Source organism: Pempheris klunzingeri, chromosome 21 (genome assembly GCF_042242105.1).
Source record: "Pempheris klunzingeri isolate RE-2024b chromosome 21, fPemKlu1.hap1, whole genome shotgun sequence".
Taxonomy (NCBI): Eukaryota; Metazoa; Chordata; class Actinopteri; order Acropomatiformes; family Pempheridae; genus Pempheris; species Pempheris klunzingeri.
Window position 1 is genome coordinate 8457151 of NC_092032.1, and position 19326 is coordinate 8476476.

General features: G+C 40.8%; 1 protein-coding gene across 1 annotated transcript in view; it reads left to right on the top strand.

Annotated features, from left to right (window-relative positions):
- ctnnd2a (catenin (cadherin-associated protein), delta 2a) overlaps positions 1-19326 on the top strand; it is a 198274-nt gene that overhangs the window by 62832 nt on the left and 116116 nt on the right. Inside the window, exons 3-5 of the mRNA XM_070853339.1 lie at positions 9370-9404; positions 10270-10374; positions 15891-16063. Coding sequence (XP_070709440.1) covers positions 9370-9404; positions 10270-10374; positions 15891-16063 — 313 coding nt within the window. The remainder of the gene's footprint in view (positions 1-9369; positions 9405-10269; positions 10375-15890; positions 16064-19326) is intronic.

Consider the following 19326-nt stretch of genomic DNA (forward strand, 5'->3'; position numbering starts at 1 on the left):
GCTGGAAACATTTGAAAATGCATTTTCTGTGTACAATTATTTCCCCCAGAAATACCCCAGAATACAAATACCCCCGAAAACTCTGTTAAACCTGTTATTTCCATTACAGCCACTGTTCTATAGAAGTACAGTTGATTTGTTGTCTGGGAGCTGACGAGTTTTTGTGGACCAGCAGTGTACTGATATGTCACTTGTCGTTTTTGCTTTAATTTGCAATTGAACTTAACAGCCTGTGGTATTATTATTCATATGTAAATTTGTATTGTTATGGTAATAGGACGACTGCTCTGTCACATGCGATTATGATTTTAGCCTTAATGGAGCCAACAGTGCATGACTTTCAATTAATATTAGTGATGGTTTTGTTAAACGTTCTTTTTGTTTTCACTTTGTAAGTGTTGGGGAAAAAAAAGAAAAACTGCATAAAATGTAGTACACACTTAGAAAATTCAATATCTGTTATACAAGGCAAGGCATGAAAGGCAAGCCTATCCCATGGTGTAAGGTAATGTACGTAAGAAAATGCTTTCAAGCAGTAAGATATATGTATGTGTCTGTGTATGTGTGCAAGACCAGTTCAAGTAAATCTACCCTGACCTTGAGAATGCGCTAATCACGGTGTTGGGAGGAGCTGGATCACCATTATATTGGTGGTTGCTTTACTTACTACTGTCTGCAAGGTCTTTATTTACTCGCCACTTAACCGCCTGCTGTGTATGTGCAGTTTATGCACATTTCCCTTATGTAACTCCAGGGTCTCTGCATGATTTACAGAGCAATGTGAGGCCTATAAGTATTATACACAAACCAACAAATATCACGCACTACTTCTTACACATAGTGTCTTAATGTATCAAAGATAAAGAAAGGGTTCAAATACTCTGGTTCAAGAGGATCAAGCAAATGTCATTTTTTATACTAATATGTCAGAATTAACTTAAAGAAAACAAATCGTGAGTCAACATTCAAACTTTTATTCTATTGTTCAATAATCTACCAAAAGTGAAACTTTTATTCTAGCATTTTATAATGTGTACAGTAGAGCTTTTAATCTCTAGTTCAATAACATGTCATAACAGTCTTGCTGCGGTAAGCCTTGTTAGATGAGTATAAATATTAGACAGCCCCTATCTGTGTGGAGTACAATAATACAGGGCACACCCGGTGTCAGGCCACCCATCCCTGGTGAATTATGCATGGAAGTATTCTGTCATTATCTGTGCCAGTGCAAAACGGCGATAGCCCACCTATCATAATAGCTTTAATAGCTTGGTGATTTAGACACACACAGCAGATGTTCCTGGACTGAAATAGTGCAACATACAGGTGCTCCTCACAGTGGATACCCACAGTTTGTGCACGTGTATACACACACACACACACACACACAATGTGTGTTTAAGCATGCATGCAGACACACATGTGACGCACATGCATATGTGGACTGCATATGCAGTCCTGCACAGTTTGTGCAAGTGTATTGTAGAGTAATTGTGTGCATGTGTATACTCCATAAAAGGGGAGGTTTCCAAATTATTTTCTGTAGCTTGTAATTGCTTAAATGTTGTGAGCATTTATGAAAATGATAGCATTTTGAAAGAAATCAGGGAGTCCACTGTGGAGAACTCAGCAGTCCTCCTGCAGGACGTACAGAAGACATCCAGTCTTTGTTTGGTAGACATGAGTCAGGATTTCCATTACCTTGGCAGTAAAAATGCTGGCGTACTCTAAACACATTGAACTTAAACCTTTATGTTCCTTTTCTGCTCTAATTGCTGTAGAAACACTAGTGGCCCTTATAAGTACTGCAAGCATGCATGTGTGCGCGTGCGTGTAGATGCAGGGATGACTTATAACGTAGAGGGGTGTGCGATTGCGTCTTTATTATTTATGTTGCCCTTTTTATTGTGTTTTTAACCTACAGACATAAATAAATAAGTGTTTCGTGTGTTTGTATGTGCAATAAGGATGTGCAAGCGTGTGTAAAATGAGGTTAAGGCTGCATGGTAACAAAGTAGGTCTTTTGCGAGTGCATTTATTTCATACCCACTAATCTGCAGTTAAAGGTTTGGGGACCATCAGTACACACACACACACACACACTCACACACACACAGAGGCATAAATGCACATATACCGATTTGTAAACACGAAATACTGACATGCACATACAGAACTTGAAATACATGCAGAAACAGGCTTGTAGGCTAAACATCTGCATGTTGGCGTGTAGGACTTGAAAGGAGCTGAGTGGGAGAGGAGAAGGCTGCAGAGTTTAAATATCTCTATTGGACTTGTCAATACCATGGTGCATTGTTTTCTTTGTTTTTATTGGTAGGAAAGGGGTTTTTTGTTGCAGCTGTCAGGCATTAGAAGTCATTTCAGTGAGCACTTTGACAAGACAATTCTCTTCCAGCCCGACTGTTGAACTGCCATTCAGCTGTCATATCCACAAAAATTTGTCCTCAGCCTTGTTGGGAGCACAATGGACTGCTTTCTGAATAGAGTATCAGAGAGCTCACACACTGGTATGTACATACACACAAATACATAGACACATATAGTGTGGAAATAGACGTGCCATACATGCTTCTACATAAACAAAAATGCATTTGTCTTTCCAGCCTCAAAGTTTTGACATATTTTTGTGTTAGTTTGAGTCTTGCATGTGATGTAGTTTTGTGTTGATTCCATTGTATTCATTCACATTGTCATTTCACCCACTCCCAACACAAAGGCAATTTTGAATCTCTACCTCTCACACACACACACACACACACACAAACAGTCACAGTCACAGTCACAGTCACATTCCCCACCCCCACATCCTCTGCTGAGCATGCATCGAAGCCCACTCCTCTGCCTTGATTGACAGATTACCATTATGGTGTCACACTGTCATGCTGACGATGATAAAGTACAACACTGTTGTTATGACAACCAGCAGTGGGTAGATATGTATCTATACAACAGATACATCTACAAAATTGTCTAAAAGTGAGTTGGCATAATTTTGCCCAACATTGCCTTGCATTTTTCTCACTGGACACGATCAGCTGTCTTACCACATAAGTAAACCACATAAATGGGGCTGAGGCGCTGCACTGCCCAATAACTCAGCGTGCTCAGTCTAGATTTGAAGATAGTGGGAGATTTGAAAATATTTTCAGGTCAGTGACATTAATGCATTTCCTTCAGAACTAGTTGACATGGGAAACCTGGTCAAGGTGTGAAAGCTCGATAGACTTTTGGTTGGTTGTGTCAGTCAGTCTTCTGGTTAACCCTCCATTCATTATTTTTCCACTTACCTGCCAGCCACTCCCACCAATCAGCCAACTCCCTCCACCTGCTCCTGATCACTCATTAAGCCAGTATTTAAGCCTTCACCACTCACTCGCTGCACTTTGCTCCTCGATGCAAGACTCTCCAGCACCGAGCCCTTTTCTGACCAACCCGCCTCGTCTCTGTCCCAACTTGCCTGGTTGTGGACCCAGTGTTATTACTGTCACTATATCAGCACTTTGAACACTTAATGTATATGCAAATAGTAGATATACCAATGCATGATTTATTTAATAATTTTGTTCTGTAAACCACAGCACCATTTATTGAACACACATGGATTTCGACAAATGCTCAGATCTTCCAGGAATCTACAAATAAGGGTAAAAGGATTTCTGGTTTAATGTTTATCCCTGCTTTGTGTAGGAGAATGCAGTTTTTAGTGGTTTTAGCCATTTTCATGAATAATCTAAATACAACAGGGGAAAATGCAGTAGTTTATTGCTATTCTTCACCACTCATCTAAAATTTCGGCAAAGAGGGAAGCACAAACGTGTACACACGCATATGTATATATATATATATGTGTATGTGTGTGTATATATATTTATATATATGTGTATGGAGCTATCTTTATTCTTTTCTATACCTCTTCACAGGATGTTAGCAGTGTGTGTGCTGTATTAAATCAGGCACATTATCACATTCATAAGGATCACAGTTTTTCCCTGCCTATCTTATACTTCTAGATAACCATTGCAAATTGAAATTAATTGCCATTCCCTGTTCCACAATAAAAACACACAGACAATTAAATGTAGATGTACAGTACTGTGCAAACGTCTTGGGCAGGTATGAAGAAAGTGAGCAAAACAGAACTTAGTTCCCTTCGAAATCAGAAGATGTCCAGCAGTGCCATCAGCTCAGGACCAACAGAAACCAGTGGGAACCAGGTCCACCATCTACTGTAAGGAGAAGTCTGGACAGAAATGGTCTTCGTGGAAGAATTGCGGCCAAAAAGCCATGTGTGTCTGTAGGCAGCAGTGAAGCATGGTGGAGGTTCCTTGCAGGTTTGGAGCTGCATTTCTTCAAATGGAGTTGGGGATTTGGTCTGGATCAATGGTGTCCTCAGTGCTGAGAAATGCAGATACTTATCCATCATGCAACACCATCAGGGAGGCGTCTGATTGGCCCCAAATTTTTTTTCTGTAGCAGCACAATGACCCCAAACATACAGCGAATGTCATTTGGAACTATCATCAGCGTAAAGAAGAACAAGGAGGCCTGGAAATGATGGTGTGGCCCCCACAGAGCCCTGATCTCCACATCATCAAGTCCGTCTGGGATTTCATGGAGAGACGGAAGGATTTGAGGCAGCCGACATCCACAGAGGATCTGTGGTTAGTTCTCCAAGATGTTTGGAACAACCTACCTGCCAAGTTCCTTCAAAAGCTGTGCAAGTGTAGTGAAAAATGTATGCTGTTTTGAAGGCAAAGGGTGGTCACAAGAAATATTGATTTGATTCAGATTTTTCTTCTGTTCGCTCACTTTGCATTTTGTAAATTGATAAAAGCAAACAATTCGATTTTAGATTTTTGGAAGCATTCTTATTTTACAGCATTTATTCACACCGGCCTAAAACTTTTGCACAGAACTGTTTGTCCGTAAAGATAGATAGACTTCAGAAAACCAAGTTCTTGCTGAGGTATTAGCAAACGGTTGACAGGAGGACTATTAGGCCTCAATTTGCTGGCAAATGAAATAGCCAGGACCGCATGCCAAGAATGCCATTTATTATTCTCTCCAACTCACCAGGATATCAATTATCAAAGATGTAACGCACTTTTACTTCAATGTTTGTGTGACTTTAACACACTTAACTGTGTGTGTCGGTGTTGGTGCGTATGTGTGTACAAGTTTGTTCATGTGTGTGTTTGTGTGTGTGTGTTGAGCACAAAAGTTACCAAAAGCCCATTAAACTTGCTCTGTACAGAATTAGCAGCTGAGTGCCTTACCTGTTGAATGTGTGCTTGCGTGTCCGTTCCTGTGTTATGTGAGAGCCAACTGTGGATGTGTGCTGAGCGTGCACGCTCAAACGCACATCCACACTGACAGCCTTATCAGGACAGGCGAGTGTTCTTAAGTGCTACTATCTGTGAAAGGAGGCAGCTGGAGGATTTGAGCAGAACCTTGTGTGACAGTGTGCAACTCTTTCAGAGTAATGTTCTCCAAGCTGAGGACTAATGACTCATGAAGGATGTGGCTGCTGGGATTCCTGTCTTGATGACTACATATTACCTTAAACACATTAGCAGAATGTTTACCTGCTTTTTATTTGCGTGCTAAAAAAGAACTAAAGAACTGCAGTGTTACTTTAATACTGATTTTTTAGCAAATGTTTTGCGTTAAAAGATAAACTTAACATGAGTAGTATTAAGTGCATAGCCACATGCACACGCACATTACTCTCTAATATATCTTAAGGCATTTAAATTGACCTCTATTTAGTAAATGTACAAAATGCTACTGTCACCACAAAGCTCCCTTACCACCACAAAGTTTGCTTGTTTGTTTCTTTTGAATATATGAGTCTTTTGAATATATAAGTTATACTTAAAGTACGCAACCCCATGAGACATAATCACACACACACCAGCGCACATATTGGGACCATAGCAAATTTTCGCAAATGCTAAGTAGAGCATGTGGATATGTATGCATGTGGATTTTGTGGCAAACGGTAGAGGGCGCTGTCTGGTTTAAGCTGCATGGCGGTTGAGAGTAGAGTTGTGAATTTAAAATACAGGCGTACTGTTAAAAGAGGCACTGCCTCACTGGTGTTGTGGCATTGCACTTGAGTGTGTGCAATGTGGTGGAATACTGCTGGGCTTATTAAACCTCTCTGTCCTTTCTGAGTGTCTTATACAAAGTTTTTATTTTTCTCTCTCACCTCTCTTTCTTTCTCTCGCTAATCAAGTGCACTTTAACACAGTGACACAATGTTTACTACTGTTACCCCGCTGTATTTCCTGCAGGCACATAAAAGCACAGTTCCTCCTCCACCTGGTTATCGTTCTCCTTTGTGGGGACCTTTGTTGGTGTGTTTTTGTAATGCCAGCATTGCCTAAGCTCTACCTAAGCTCCCTCTGGATCGGCCAGAGTTCAATCAGTCCACCTATAATCAGGACTGGCTTTCAAGGACCAGTTTTAAATTCATAAAAACTTGGAAGCAACTGGGGATTTTAATTTTGCCTTATTTTAATTTTCTTTGCTGGTCCAAGCATTTGAACCAATGCTTTTCATCCGTTTTGTAAGCTGCAAAACGTGTAATTGGAAAAGTGTTTGTAAAGTGTTTGCATTTCCTTTATTGACCTTACTTACATCATTGATGTGTCAGTGTCCATTTGAATGGTCCCTTCATCAAAAATTGGGAAACATGGTCATTGAGCTGCTAGCTTTATTACACCGATTCTACGCTGACTTATTTCTACTAAGTATTTAATTTCATTCAAAATAACTGAACAAACAGTTCTCAGCCATCATATCACTCACACACAAAACCACCAGGCTCCATTGACAAAAACACTGATTTTTCTCACAGAATGCAGAAGTTGTTGGTCTACTGCTGCCTCTGTCATTTAGTTTGTTTGCGCTATTGTGTGTTACGCAAATATTGTGTTGGACCCTAACTAACCCTTTAAAACACCAAGTCACACAGTGACACAAACTTATTACCTGATTTATTACATTTCAGCCACTGCAGCCCGTTCACGGCTGCCGGCTGAGGTGATCTACTGAACCAATTCCAAAAGTTTTTTTTACCTACCGGTCATTTCAAACCCAAAATATGTAAAAATATGGTCCAGGTTTAAAAATGCAGAAGTTATTCTTTAAACGAAATATGCAGAGTGATTATCAAGTGATACATTGTAGAGTAAGTGGGTGGGCAGCTGAAAAGATTAAATGTTACTGCATGCAAAAATCACAGTTACAGTTCTCTAAAAACGTAAAGGTTCTATGTAGCCAGTTGCTTAATTCAAGTGGATTTACCCATTTAACCTTTTCTCTCACATTGCAGTGATTTTATGATTAGATTATTAAATATCTTTTTTGACATTTTGCCTAACTGATGTGACTTTTCCTGCATTCATGCCAGTCCCCTTTTTAGTGCTGTGCTTGTGCGTGACTGTGATTAGCAGCTACATAATAATTACTTTTAACTAAAAAGAAATGCAAGCAGCATCCTGAGGGCGAGGTAAGCAGAAATCCTGAAGACACAGTCAAAATTAATGAATTAATATTAATCAATACTGATTACAAAGGAGCAAAGCTGCAGTCAGCTTCTGTCTTTATAGTATTAACGTCTAAAACTGCATTTAGAATCACCAGAGTTGTGACCTGATTTTGGTGATAAATGTTGTGTTGGGATTACAGTGACTCTTGAGTGGTACAGCCATAATGTTCATAATGTTCAACAATACACAGCAACACACCACCCACCCATCCTCTGTCAGAGCCTTACAGTTCACATTTTCTGTAATTTCAATGCCGAACTGAAAAATAATTGAAAAGTAATTGTGCTTTCTGACTGTTTTCTAAAACAATGAGGCCTGTTACTTTGTATGCTCTGTAATGATCTCAAGTGACACTAATTTAATTGATAGGTTTAAGTTACAAATGGTTATGGATTGGTTTGAAACATGGTTGTGGTATGCTGGAGTCTGCAGGCTGCATGCCAAAAGTGAGATGTCAGTGGCTCGTAAGCGCTACTGAGGTGTCCATCCGTTCAATCCACATCCACTCCGACCTCTGGTTTGGCCGTCATGCTTTGGAACCAGCTGTCCTGTCAGCAGCACATGTCTGGTGGTTCTGCATGGACAGCAGCTGGCAAAAATGTCTAACAGGCTGGCTGATATCAGAAATTCAATGAACGTCAGCTCAAGTAACAGAGTTAACAAACTTAACTTATAGATAACAGTTTTTAATTTCTCCTCTTCTTTGTCCTTTATTGATGATGACTCAATGCCATATTGCCACATTGCTAGGATTCTCTTTACCTTTACATCCTCTCACCGTGTGTCTCAATGGTGGAGTGTAACCACTGCACGCATTACAAGACACTGATGCTCCATAAACAGGTCATGTTCAAAATCAAAAGTTATCCAACCAGTCAAATCAATCTATGAAAGCTATTGAGAAAATGTGCACGTCTAGAAGAGCGTTACCATCTCAGCCAACCGGACAGATAAGCTCATGCAAATGTATTCACTCATTCTCATGAACCTCAACAAACTCGTACAAACTTGAAAGCACACAAACACTTTAGACACAAATTGTACAATGACACCCAAGATGTACATGCATACACACTGACACACATACAGCTCGAAAGTCGAGTACGTGGAATACCAAACAGTCTAAATGGGACAAATGCAGACACAGGCCAACAAGCCCAGACAGCCAGTCTAATGGTGTAGATGAAGTCAGATGAAAGAGTCTATATGTATCAGTGTGTCCGTGCTGCATTGATCACACAGCAGACGGCTCAATACTCGTCTCTAGCTTTCTCTTTCTGCCTGTCTGTTTCCTTCTACTTCACTTTGTCTTTTTCTCTCTGTTCAGCCCCCCATCACTCATGGATCAATTGACAGTCATCAAGAGGATGGAAAGTCCTGTTTGCGTGTGTGAATGTGTGTGAATGTGTATTTAACTGTGTGTCTACAACACTATCCATCTGAGAATAAAAGAACTGTTATCTGAGTGCACAGGGCCTCAATCTCTAAAATGTTACCGTTTTGTAAATGGTTGGCCTGGGCAGGCTAACAACTGAAATGACATTTAGGAGGAAGTTTTACTCTATTTCCTAAAATTCTATAGTTTTTTTTTGATAATTTGCCAGTATTGAATCTAAAAGAACATCAAATAAATTCATTTCAAGCATAGTTGGGAGTTTCTTTCAGTACAGTAAATATTTTACATATAGAATATAGTGCATTTGCTTTAAAATGCTGCTGCTCTACTGAAACGGTCTTGCATATCATTGTTGTTCTTTTTATTATTCTCATTAATTGCATCCTTCTTTTGCAGTTCGACAGATGAGCAGTTTCGCTGGAACGCTCAAGGTAAAGTTCAGCATGAATGTTTGTACACACACACACACACACACACACACACACACACACACGTACAGACTGCTCAGCCATGCATGAAAAGGTACTGCTGCATGAAGTGACTCCTCAAAGCTTTTTTTAAACTAAAATTCTTGCTAACACTGACCCACTCTTCTGTGTTGTGTATATGCTGTATATATTTGGTGTTGTATGTATATATGTGTGTGTATGAATTTGGTCACATGTCTTGAGTAGAAGAATTAGATTTATTGAACCCAACCTCAACAAGACCCATTTCTGCCTTGTGTCTGATTGACATACTAGGAAAATTGTGTGTCAAGGACCATTTGGAGTTTATACCAGTGGCCCAGTAATGTATGGGCAGAAGCGCTCACCCACATACCTGATGGATTAAAAGATGATTGCAAACACAGTCAGATGCACACACACCCACACAGAGACATAGTCACACACTGGAATACATATCAGAGAGCCTAAGTTGTGCCAGACCAAGGCCACTGTTGGCTTTCATGGTTGGTATTAATCTGCCTGTGTAAAGACTACAAGTACACACTCTTTGCATACACTCTCACTCATCTGCTTCTTACACACCCACACATTCACTACACTTTTTGAACTACTTCACTTCCAGCTACCAGGCAGCTTCCAGGGCAGACTTATCATGGCCCTTTCCAGCATATAATCAAAATGTCCCACAGCTCATAACCAAGTCTTAATGTGTAGGGTTTTACGGACTGTGAGAGTAGACGATTGAGGTTACCGCCAAGAGAGATCTCATTCATCTCTCTGGCTCCTTCCTTCTCTCTCTCTCTCTCTCTCTCTCTCTCTCGCTCTCTCATCCTCTTTCCTCCCTCAGCGGATGGTCAAAAGGATATCGAGGACGAGTTGACCACAGGTTTGGAGCTGGTGGATTCCTGCATTCGCTCCCTCCAGGAATCAGGAATACTTGACAGTGGCGAACGTAAGTGTACTTCTCAGCATCACTGTGTGTGTATGTGTGTTTGTTAGGGAAGGGGACGCCACCTAGTAATTTAAAGTGTCTATTTAAATTCCAATTTTTTTCAATCCATTTCATGCTATTGGCAAACTGCCACTGAAACAAAATACAATTTCAGTTTAAGAGCATAACGAGATAAACAGAATTTCATCTGAGTTTCTAGCTTTTATGTTTATTCGCATTTGTTCTCTGATTTCATTCATACATGGGAAATTAGTTTTTTCAAAACTGCGTTAACACATGATAGATCAAAATCAAGGTGTGTTTAAGTCTAGCAGGCAAACAAACATGTTACTGCTTCAAAAGGGATATAAATCTCATTTTGAATTGTCATGCACGGTCATTCCTTGAAAAGAGTGGTGGTAGGGAAAAGAACATCCCAAAAAAACACTACACCTGTGGTTTGTGTGAATATCAAAGGATTGTGGTTTGCATTGTTTGGTAATTATTTTTGTTTTCCTGAAAGTAAAGGAGAATCTACTGGTATTAGTCCCTTAGGGCATTAGATATCTGGCCTAAGTGCAGCAATTTCCTGCATTAATACTAAATGGTCACTCAGATATAAATTCTACTTTCCGTTAGCACGTTCAGTCAAGGGGGGGGTTTGTTCTGGACGTGCCTTGCATAAGTGTAGTATAGACCTAGTATATAATTAAATATACAGATAAAGTAGGCGAGTATTTAAAAATGTGAATATATTCTTGATAAATAAAAAGCAAGAGAAACGCATTTTCTCTCGTTCAGGTGTAGTTTGGCACTGAAAGATTAGCATAGTTTATTAATAAATAACTTTAAGGCCTAATTCATAACCATTAATGTAATGAGCAGTTAAAAAATGTTATTGCTCTTTTAATGTGGAGACACGCAAATAGCAACCAGACAATAGACAACACACAAAGACAAACAAATCTTGGCTTCGTACCAACAACCATCCATTTCAAGCTTTTCCATCCAGAAAGCGATTTATTCCGACAAATGAATTTAAACAACGATGAGAGACGGCTTGTGTGTGAGGTCTTGCTAAACGCACTTGGCATTTTATTTGCAGGTCATTGGTTTTGGATCACTGCATTCCCATTTTAAGTTATTGTCTGCTGACCTTTTTGATAGTTGATATCACTGTAATGAATGGCATTTCAAGAACTCATACTGTACATTGCTCAGCACATTTCTATGTGAAGAGTTTACTCGCATATTATAAAATAAGCTTCACCATGTCTCCTTTTAAGTGCTATTTGAGCGGGTTGGCCAGTGTGGAGCACCTATGTAATACAGAATGAACTCATGCATACACATAAACACAGCTCTACAGTGTACAACACATGAACCTGCTTACAGTCCTACACATCATGAGTTGTGTGAAATAGCACAACAGTTGGACAAAAGCTTACAGAGGGGGTTTGGAATATTTTCCTCAAAGCTCCTGTTGCTGGTCACCTTTGATAAGAAACACATGTTAGATAACTTGATTGTTATCGTATTGGTAGGAGGTGCGTGAGTCCTCATCACTCCTGTTTTATCTGAATCTAAATAGGTGCCACTCTCATTGTGAGCACTCTTATTGTGGGCGATTCACAATAGCTGTTTTTTCCCATTTTTTAAAGGGGCCTCTACCAAAAGCGTTGCAATGTGTGTGTGCAGATGAAGTGTGTGTGTGTTTGCATGTCTGAGTGCTGCAAATGTCTCAGCGGTAAATACATAGAATAGCTGCATGCCACTGTGCTCAGTGAAAGCTCAAAACAGGAAGTCATTTTGCTTTCAGTTGATGCTGTAGTTGGGAAGGTGTCACAACAGAACACTTTTTCACATGAATAAGTGTTCAGAGAGACACAAACTCTGAAAAAGTTAGTCATAGAATAAAATGTTCTGCTAAAAGCAATTGCTGAGGGGCTTTGGTGTATTGGGGTATAACCCTAATGTGTTTATGTGGGGTGTATATGTGTAAACATTTCATAGGTTGAGCAAGAATATGATGTTTAGAATTAGTCTGGGCTGCTGAAATATAATTTTTTATATTTTCCATGTGAGTGCAGACCAAACAGAACTGATTTATTCACTAAGTAGATTAAGCACTAGGGTGAGAATGGCCAAAACAATCTGGGATGATACCAACTAAAATGATATAAGGCTTCTAAGTTTACAGCTACCAGGGCTGCTTTTTAATCTACATTCACCTCATTCAAAATAAGGATCAGTTCAATGCTAAAGTCAGAGATCACAAAGTCGCACTGCATTTTAAAGTTGATGCCATCAGTCTTAAAACCAATCAGCACACTGAAATACCACAGAGCAGGATGAACAGCTCCGCCCTCAGGCAGGGAGGGAACACAGCACGGAAATATAAGCCCCACTCAAATAAACATTTTGACCCAGGGTCATAACACCTCCCCCACCTAAGATCAAACGTTTTCTTCCTGTCAAGAAATGTTTGATACTCCAGACCCTGCACTAGATAACATATCTGCCACAAAATTAACAAACCAAATCCATCAGACTAACAAAACCTAAGAGTAACATGAATACAAGCACCTGCATTAAGTTCCAAACACAACGGACATATAAATATTTCAAAAGTCAGGTCCTCTGAATCTGGTCATCATAACAGCCATTAAACTGCTGCCTGACAATCCACGAACGTGTGGACACTGGGGAGAAACGGTGCATCCAGACACACACTGCAAAACAGCGGACAGGGAAGGAATGTATTACTCTCACTCATCTAGAGGAAACGCAGAAGGGATGGCGGAACAAATTTTGTGACTTGAGCAGATAACACACACAAAGTCAGAGGTGAATCATTTGGCCGGGCACTTCTCAGCACTGTATCGACTCATTTTTGACTCAGCACGCAATAGATGAGACGCTTTATCATAATTTGTAGCAGGGGACACTGCACTCATCGGCTCACTCTCATCTCCGGACAGAGACTCATACAAACCAACGTCACGCTCACAGTCCTGCACATGTGTAATTATCCACGCAGGGAGTAACCGACGCCCGAGAAACACACACATCAGCAGGATTTTCTTTCACTTCAGGGATATCAGGAAGCACTTTGTCTCCAGCCAAATCATTCTCAGGAGATCAACCCCTGCAACAGGCAGCTGATCTCGCACACCAACTCGTGCTGGGCCGGACACCAAGAAGGAGGAGAGTGTAACTGTGCGAAATGGCATGAGTAAGGAACTCTGTTTAACTCCCTCCACCAACAGGTCTGAAGCACGGTACGACTGGTCGGAAAATGGCACAACACCATGTCAAGCCGAAGAATGCTTTGCCCTGGCATGTCTCGAAATAGTAACTGGCACCCTTTCCGCCTTACTGCCAGTCAGAGATGAAAACTCCTGCCAGATATGATGCTTAAATCATGAAATAATCTCTGCAGAAATTAAGTTAATGCAGTCTAATGATTGACTCACTCCTATATATTTAAATAAGTCCTATAGCAGAAGGGCTTTTACTCTCCGGTGCTCCAGTGCTCTCATTCTCAGGTGCATAGCCTCCACCTCTAACTCCGGATTCCTCACCTCCATTTCCTTGATTCGGAGCGTCAGCCGGAAATCCTCAGTTGACATTCCCAGCGTAACGGGAGGATCTGTGGGGGTGTGACGTGCGACGGAGGATCTCGGTGCTCCACATCAGCTTTCCCCACCCCCTCTCCAGAGGACAGGCTTGCAAACGAACCCCTTTCTTCCAGCTTCTTAACCAAGAGCTGTCTCAGCTCCTCTTTCCTCACACTCAGTGGCGCATGCACATCAAACAGGTTGGCATTGAGCATTAAATCCACTTTCCTATATTGGTTTAGCTGTTGTAATGTGGGACTCCTTTCAAAACTGTCCAAATCGAACTCCACATTGCCACGTCAGAAAAAACTGCCAACCAGAAATGTGGAAAAAACAAATGTAAAAATACCCACCAAAACATGCACACACTTACTGCTACACGTGCATACAGGATCTCCTAAGTGCGCAATTTCTCCACCAACCAACCTTATGACTTTCCCATCATCTGACCATCCAGCTTAAACACATTCTACGCCACCACATATGAACACTGAAACAAACATACACAGTTTTTTCCACACAGCGCACAAGTGTAAGAAACACCAAGTCTGAGTGATGAAGAGTTTGGGAGCTCCCACTCAGTCTGCGTAACACAAAGTGCTGTTTAATAATTCATAAAAAGTAAGGGATGAATCGAGATAAGAAAAGACAAGTCTTTTGTGAAGGCAAGAAGCAGAGGAGTTGATCTTGGTTCACAGTGCACAGATTCACAGGGAGAAAGGGATTCTGAAAAGAGAGAGGCAGAGAAACAGAGCAACCAAATAGATATGGGAGGAAAATAATAAGGGGGCTTTGTTATTTTGGGTGAAAAAAGAAACATGCCAGTGAGCTCTGGGGAAGACACTTATTGCAGATATCACAAGGACATATTCATGACATTTAGAAATTAAAAACTGGTTATGGCTTCCTTACACTACATGACTACATCAACTACACATTATATGTTTGAAATGTGTATTCACAGAGTGAGAGAGAGTAAAAAGAGCGACTTAATGAAATATTTACACATCATGAACAGGTCACTGACCTCACTGCTATTGAATAAAACCTAACCACACATAAAAAACACACACACACACAAACACCAATGACTTTTAAGTGGTGATGATGCTCTTATTCCCAATTGATATAAGCGTCATGTGTGCAGCATGGGAATCAGAGAGAGGGGATTATTATTTGATGCCACAGCAGTGACTGCGTCAGGTGGTGAGGTTGTCATATGTGTGTGTCTGTGGTGTGTGTTGTTAAAGCCCTGCTTATTGTTGACTAAAGCAGATTTGGTTCATATAGTCCTATAGAGTCACATATAGTGCTTTGGCTGTATGAAAGCTGAATTGAGTGTATATGAGGCCATATTCCAATATCCTGCCAAGCTTACTGTACAAGAGCAGAAATAAAACCGCTTTTAATGATTTATTCCAAACTAGAACTTTCTGATCTCTGACTCAACTGGTCAAGTGAAGCTTTGCTCAAGTCAGTGGTACATGGTAAAAATTAACATGTTTGGGGAGGTAACAAATCAAGTTATTAGGTGTTCCATCTATTACAACTTTCTACTTTTCAGCCCTCCTCCTCCCATCCTCTCCTATCCCTGCTCCTCCTCCTCCTCCCATTCTCTCTGTTCCTCTGTTTCTCTTTCCCTCTGCTAATAAATTATGTATGCCATCTCCAACACACGGAGTGCTGCACTGCTGCACTATCTGCTCTAAATTGCTGCTCTCTCTCTCTCCTCCATTTCACTCTTTGCCTCTCAATTTTTACCCTCTTTCTCACTCTTAATCTCTCTCTGCTCACTCTCTCACTCTCTCTCTGTATGCACACTCTCATACACACACACACGCACGTACACAAACACACAAACTCAACTCAACCCGCACCTCCCATCCAACCAAACAACGCTCCTGTCTCTATCATTAGGACCGGCTCTTCTTTCCCAGAGTTCCTTGCAGCTCAACTCCACCCCGGAGGCTTCGCTCCAGTACTCTGCCAGCTACCATAGCAACCAGACCCTCGCCCTTAGCGACAGCATCTCCGCAGCAGCTCCTCAGCGCAGCGGGCAGGTCGGAGGAGCTGTGCACAGCTACAACCAGGTAGGAAATACTGCTGTACACAGCTGATGAGGATGCAAGCTGTACACACTGACCACTTGTGTAATTTTAAGTGTCTGTTATTTGAAAACTTGGCCGTAGAGTTTTAATAACGGAGATCAAAGGAGTAACTGAGAAGGCAACTCACCTGAAGTGAGTTCTTCGCAGTTTATTAGCAGAGCAGCATTGTACTCGATTGCTCATTGACCTTTTAGGACCAGTGTAGTGGATTTAGTGAGATATGCCGTATGCCTGTTTTCAAATTCTTTGCTCCTCCGTTTTTCTGTCACTGGCTGAGCGTCCTCTTTTCCTCTACCCGCTTTTTTCATGCATAATTTTGCATTGCACTTCTCCAGCTACATGTAACTCTGACTTTCAGCATGCTCGCTGAATGTCGATTTGTTTGACATTACAGTTGAACACAGAAGATCTCTGTGTCAGCACATATTTCTACAGAATCCCATTTTATTAACCTTACTGAAGTGGCTTAGTCAATCGACTACAAGCGGCTTTTCAAGCAATCCATAGCATTTCTGTGTATTTGGGAGGAAGAGAGAGACAGAGTTAGACAAATTTGTTAAAGCTGTTCAGCGGAGTCAGGTAATCAAATGCTGAAAGACCAAAATGAGGAGATGATTAAATGCACACAGAGAAATCTCAGCGAGTGTCTTGTTTGTAAAGACTTGAGAAATAAAGCGAGAGACAAAGTCACATATTAATCACAGCAGTGTGCTGATGAAGAGAGAAAAACCACCAAATTACTTTCCAGCCAATAAGAGCCAATTATTTCTTATTTTCATATCATTAACATATCAATGGTAATACACATACTTTACTATATACACGCATGCGTACACACTCACACACACGCACGCACACACACACACACACACTTTTGAACTGACACCCACACATCTGCTAAATCAGTGAGCAGCTGCAGTGCTTCATTAAAAGATATTGCCAGTGTCTGGGGCAATGCTGAATTTATGATAGATGGTTATGAATTGAAAGTACGAGGAAATATTTTAGGTCAATAATTATAAACCCAATAATTACTTAATGAGAATTCCAGCTCATTGAGAATATCTTTTATGTATCATCACAAGTACCTGTTTTCAAATGTTTTCAGTAAGGTTTCCATTAGTGAAGTGAATAGTATTAGTGACATATGTCTGTTACTTGCTCATGCACGTGTCTCTTTTGAGAGGGTAAAAGCGATATCCCTTTGTAAACCCATTCATTCTTTTCCTCTACAACACTCACACCCAAGCTTATTGCAGAGCTCCCTTTAACAAATAGGAAGGATAGAAAGGGAGAAAAACAGATAAACAGGCATATAGATAGATGGACAGACAAGGCAGAGGTAGGTCTTAGCTTTTTCTGTCTGTATTCTGAATTGTATATTTCTTGGTCTCTGTTCCCTCGTATTGCAGTGTTCCTGTCCTCTTTTTCCTCCTCCCTTCTTCCTTCCCTGTCCTCTCTGCTCACCATCTCTGTCTATGTGAGCGTGAGTGTGTACGTGTGTGTGTGTATCCTCCTCTGATGTTTTTGGCTTGTCAGTGTAATGGGGCCAGTGTTGTCAGCAGGGCTTGTTGCTCATGAATAGCTTTCTGCAAGCCAGTGCTGCTAGATAGGCAGGTGCAGCTTGCATGCATGTGCGGTGCATGCAGTTTTTGTTTGTGCAGTTGCAGGCACGTGCACGCGCTCATGCACACGAGGGTGTTTTTTCATGCACTCCCGCGAACCATGTGCGTACACGGGCGCATTTGTTAAAACTTTGCACAAGTGACTGTCTCAGCGAGAGTGAGAGAGAAAGTGAAAGGTCTAGCATGTTGCTGCTCTTCCGTAGGATATTTATAACCCTGAGAGGCGCTGCTTTAATAATGCATGGATACATGGCACCTCAAACATCCCAGTGTTTTACTGGAGGAGAAAAGAAGCAGCATAGCAAGATGACACAGAATGGGATCGAGAAAATGCTCTCCCTCACACAGTCTGTCAGCCTTTCTATCTATTAGTTAACTCAGCCAACAATTCATCTATACTCATCATTTATTTACCCGGTGAATCATCCATCCATCCATCTGTTTATGTATTCATTCACTCACCTCCATTCACCTCTTCATCAGTCTAAAGTCCATTTCTGTCTCACAATGCATCCTGATGTCTGTGGCACATCTGCAGTGTTGAACACAATCAAGTAGCATCAACCATTAATAGGGTTCTTTAACTCAAGTTTGTGGCCCGCATCTCTTCAGCCTCTTCAGATCTCTCACTTGGCTTCATAACCTACTAAACTAACACAGGGGACTTATATAGGAGACTTTTATGGTGCACACTGTTCTGGATAGTGGCTCACATCCCGATTAAGATCTCTCTCTCTCTGGCTGTTTATAGACACTTTTAATAATCCACCATCTAATAACTCTTTATCCACGTGCACTCAAACAGATCAAGTAATTGTTTACATGAACCATTTTTACATTTTACGCTCACTATAGGTTACATTAACACCTCAAATACTTTTAAAAGGCATTTTTTAGCAGTAATCTATGGTGAGGTGTAGCTCCAGCGATAAGAAAGAGCAGGATAGTTTACCAGGGATATATTGATAAAATGATGGGTACAAATGCATTTAAACACATGCTCTCATTTATTCTGTTTATTTTTGCACTCTGAACATGTTACAGCAGCATGAGGGAATTTATTCACATATACAGTACCAGTCAAAACACACTGTCTCATTCAATGTTTTTTCTTTATTTTCATTATTATCTGCATTATAGATTAATATTGAAGACATCAGAACTATGAAGGACCAATATGGAATTGTGTAGTAAACAAAAAAGTGTTGAACAAATCAGAGTATTTTTTTTATATCATAGATTCTCCAAAGAAGCCACCTTTTGCTTTGATGACAGCTTAGCACTCTTCGCTGTGCTGTCTGATCTCGTCTGCTTTCCAGGCGAGGCGCAGCTCATCTCGAAGGAGCCTAAGAACACACCCAGTGTCAGAATGTTACTGATTCAAGAATATGCTTAGTATATATTTTACCCTGCTCCTCATTTTACCAGTTTTCAGTCCTTCAGTCCCTATCGGTGTCTCCCTGTATTTGATACCCTGCCTGTTTACCTCTGTAACTGTATGTCAGATTTTTTAGAAAGAGACAAATCCACTCAGCCGGAGATAAATCAGCTTCCATGACCCCTCTGCAAACAAAGCAGTACTGGAACCAAAGGCCAGTTGTCTTCAGCAGACACGCTTTG